This window comes from Morus notabilis, unplaced genomic scaffold, assembly GCF_000414095.1.
Source record: "Morus notabilis unplaced genomic scaffold, ASM41409v2 Scaffold1026, whole genome shotgun sequence".
Lineage (NCBI taxonomy): Eukaryota > Viridiplantae > Streptophyta > Magnoliopsida > Rosales > Moraceae > Morus > Morus notabilis.
In genome coordinates, this window is record NW_010359148.1 from 1 (window position 1) to 4,259 (window position 4,259).

Sequence of the window (4,259 nt, forward strand, 5' to 3'; positions counted from 1 at the left end):
ATGTCGCGAGCTGCGCAGTCTGCCAACGTTCTAAGTTGGATGCACTGGTTCCTGCAGGGTTACTACAACCCCTGCCCATTCCGGAGAGAGTATGGGATGACATCTCCATGGATTTATAGGCGGGTTACCCCGATCACAGGGCATCGACACTATCCTAGTGGTGGTTGACAGGCTGTCCAAGTACGCCCATTTTCTTCCCCTGTCTCGGCCGTTCACAGCCAAAAAAGTTGCTGAGTTGTTCATCCGGGAAGTTGTCAGGCTCCACGGGATCCCGCGCTCCATTGTCACGGACCGCGACCCGCTCTTCATGAGTCTCTTTTGGCGGGAACTCTTCCGCTCGCAGGGGGCGAAACTGAGCCGCAGCTCAGCGTATCACCCTGAGTCCGATGGCCAAACTGAGGTGGTCAACAGATGTTTAGAGGTTTACCTACGTTGTTTCGCGAGCTACAAACCGCGCTTGTGGCTGCAATATTTACCATGGGCTGAGTTTTGGTTCAACACTAACTACAACGCTTCAACTAGGGACACCCCTTTTCAGGTGGTATATGGTCGAGATCCCCTAACGGTTTACAAATTCCAGGATTCACCATCCCTGGTCGAGGACGTGAATCAACAGCTCCAGCAGCGAAATGAGTTCCTCGACATCCTTAAAGGGCATTTGGTACTCGCACAGCAGCGCATGAAGAAATTCGCGGATGTCCACCGCCGGGAACTCTCGTTTTCTCCAGGGGAACGAGTTATTCTCAAGCTACGGCCCTACCGCCTCAAGTCATTGGCACGCAGGGTCAATAAGAAATTAGCCCCACGATTCTATGGACCCTTTGAGATCGTCGAGCGGATTGGCGCTGTGGTGTATCGACTCCAACTGCCAGCGGACGCTCGAATTCATCTTGTTTTTCATGTTTCCTAGTTGAAACCTTTCAAAGGCAGTGCGACGCGGTGCCTGCCACTCCCGCCACACCTCTCGGACGAATTAGAGCTGCAGGTTGAACCATTGGAGGTACTTCGTGGCTGATGGAAATCCTTGGGGGGTAAACAGGTGGCTGAGGTGCTGGTTAAGTGGACAGGGTTGCAGGATTGGGAAGCCACATGAGAGCTCTTGGACGTGTTTCAGGCGCAATTCCATGATTTCAACCTTGGGGACAAGGTTGTCTTTGAAGGGGGCAGTGATGTTAGACCCCCAGTAAGGAAAGTCTATGTTAGGAGGTCTAGGAGAGGGAATGCTTCGGGCCCAGGGGAGTCAGGCCCAAATAGTGAGGTTCAGCCCAGAGGGGGGCCAGGCCCAGAGAGTGAAGTTCAGCCCAAGGTGGAAGGCTTGTCTGGGGGTGTGAGCGCTGCTGAAAGAGGGAGCTGCTGAAGTGGGAAGTTAGTTAGAGGTAAGGAGAGTATATGGGTAAGGATCGAGGCCAGTGGGAGGGTGTGAAGAATTCTGTTGGCTCGGCTGAAAGCTTGGGAGGTTGTGGGGTTCCTCGAAAATCCCTCTCTATCTTATTTTCTTGTAATTTCCATTGTTGCTAATTAGGAGCCTTGTTAGAGCTCTCTGGTGTTAGTAGAAATTGTCCGAAAAATCAATAAAAAGAACTACTGTTGTATTCCATCCCAGCTCCGCTGGTTAAACTCCTTCTTTTGAGTCCAGAATCCTAACAAAGTGCAATATGGTTTTTTCTCTTGAAGGAAAGAATGATAAATGACCATTGGATTGGGGTGGCTGAAAAAAAGGTATACTAATAAAAAAATGAGCAAAATATTAATGCATTGACAAGATAAAATGCACTTTATGAAGTCCTAAAACAAAACGTTATGCAATACTGAATGTAAAGGGATCTAATAGTTTGCATGAAGAGACTTACTCTGCTCCATGATGTGCAATACCCATCAATAGACAACATCCAACTTCCGCCATCAGATTGCAGACCAAGCCCCTCATTTGTAGTATCAAAATCAAGAAACTCATTGCCATGTTCACGATCAAGTTTCCTCTTCTTTTTCTTTCTACTTCTTTTTCTGTGTTTAACTTTCTTCGAAACTCTATGCTCCAAGTCAGAACCACTTTCTTCTGACAAACCATCATGATTAAGTAAAGAATACATACTAGACCTACGGAAACTAATTGCATTGTTCATGAATAATGACTCCCAAGACTCAATAGTCCGGTACCCATCCAAAATTTTGTAATAAAGAACCCATGATTGAAGGCCCAGCCATTTAACTGATTCTGCTGTCTTCAGTTTAAAGCAACCTTTAATAATTGGTGCCAAGCTAGTGTCATGATCTGGAATAGCATAAATTTGGGACACAATATCTTTGATTTGTTCCTCTACCTCCTCGCCGCCTTCATCACGTAGGAGTCGTAGAAGCTCATGTTTTCTAGTCAAAACTGCATCTAACAGTAATATCTGATCGAAAGACCCACAATCACTGTACTTTGAAAGTATAACCTCAAAGAAAAAGGACGAGTTACTAAAATGCTTAGATTCTACGTTAGGGTGAAGAAATCCACGAAGCAATTCCAGGAATTGACATAACTCCCGCTCTTCAAGAGTAATAAGTAGGTGTTGACACACGTAAGAGAAAGGTTCCTCTTTGAGGAACTCAGTTATGACTTCCCATACATCTCTTGCTTTTCCTTTATACATCATATCAATAAAGTATTCTAAAAAGAATTTCCTATCAATGGACAAAATCTCACCATCTTTTAGCGACTCGGCAAACTCATTAGACGACCAAAATTCAGGCACATATTCAAGAAAATTCTCCACAGTTCGTTGAACATCCAAATCAAGAAAGTAATGGGGCTTCGTAGCAACCACTGCAGGTGACTGGCCATGTTTTCCCTTCCACTCCAGTTCCTCCCAACATATATCCCGATTTATGAAAGCAAATTGAGTTAATGCCTTAGCACCTTTTCCATGCTCCATTCCACCACCACCACTAGCTGCAAAACTAGAAAACCACTGTGATATGCGCGTAGGATTACCTGCATTGTCAAAGTTTTGTATCGTGATCAGAATTCCTACAAGTTCCCCTATTAACTTAAGCTGATTGCCATAATCCTACAAATTGACGATATAACCAACTAACAGAAAAAAAAAAAAGGCATCGCAGTGATCTGACTACTTAAATGCAGGCAACAGAAATCGCGTAAAATTAACACATTCTCGTTAGAAAGTCACTTGCCTTCAAAGAATTTCTCAAGAATGTAACTTTTCTTTGATATGACGGACCCTACTTTCTGCGGCCTCTTGTCAAATACCATTTGCAGGAGCTGAGATGCTAAGCCGTACTTTGTCGGCTCAGACCTCAGTAAGGTCATGAATAACTCGCATTGATCGGAGCGGGAGACAGAAATCATGCCACCTATGGTATTGCAAAGCCATAGTCGAGCCTCGGGCCGACCTCTGGTCATCAAGATTGACTGGATAAAAGACTCCAACTTACTCAAGAGAGAGATTCTCATCTTGGCAGAATCAGTATCCACAACATCATCCCAGGTGGGTTCTGACAAAAACAAATGAACCATTGTGTTTCTGAAATTCCAAGACCTTCTCACAGCTCCTAGCTATACCATGTCATGTAATTGAAAAAAAAAAAAAGAGACCAAATTTAGTATTTCATACAAGGCAGAGATCTACAAGATTACAATTCAAAGACTTGTGGAAAGAATAAACAAATGTATCTTAAAGAACAGATATTAGAGTAGTGGAGAAACATCAAACGTGCATAAAATTAAATTATTGACCACGAGATTTAATCATGCGATCAGGACTAAAATTATAACTACTTTTATAAAACTATTTTTATGAAACTGTTGGTTACTGTGCGATTAGGATTAAAATTTCAGCAATTTTTTGTCAATTCTTCTGTCAACGAAAGACTGTAAAAAATATATATGTACATATAAAATTTAGGGAAAACTCTGACAATAAAAGAGGACCAAAATAAGATAATGCCCATAGTTCAGGGACTAACGGTACCAATAACATAAATAAAAATAGCCCTTAATCGTTTCACTCCGACGAAAATTAACGAAAATTGCAACCTAAAACGATTTCTTAATCAAATCAAACAAAAATGGTATTAAATAATTGAGGAATGAAATGAAATAGAGGATTGAGAAAAAGGAATTACCTAAGGAAAAAACACAATTGAAGGTGAGGAGTAATGGAATCAGGTAATTGAGCGAAGAGAAGGAACGGCCATAGAAGGAGAAATTCAAGCTGTGGACTGTGTTTTAGGGTTAACGTTCGAGAAAGAATTGG

At 42.7% G+C, this 4,259-nt stretch overlaps 1 protein-coding gene across 1 annotated transcript; it reads right to left on the minus strand.

The window, feature by feature from the left end:
• Positions 1-1,612: 1,612 nt before the first annotated feature.
• LOC21389778 lies at positions 1,613-4,259 on the minus strand. The gene is made up of 4 exons (XM_024162773.1): positions 4,129-4,259; positions 3,178-3,559; positions 1,851-2,977; positions 1,613-1,708 (listed from the first exon to the last, which is right to left on the minus strand). The coding sequence occupies exons 2-4, from the start codon at positions 3,518-3,520 to the stop codon at positions 1,613-1,615; spliced, it is 1,566 nt and encodes a 521-aa protein (XP_024018541.1). The 5' UTR covers positions 3,521-3,559; positions 4,129-4,259.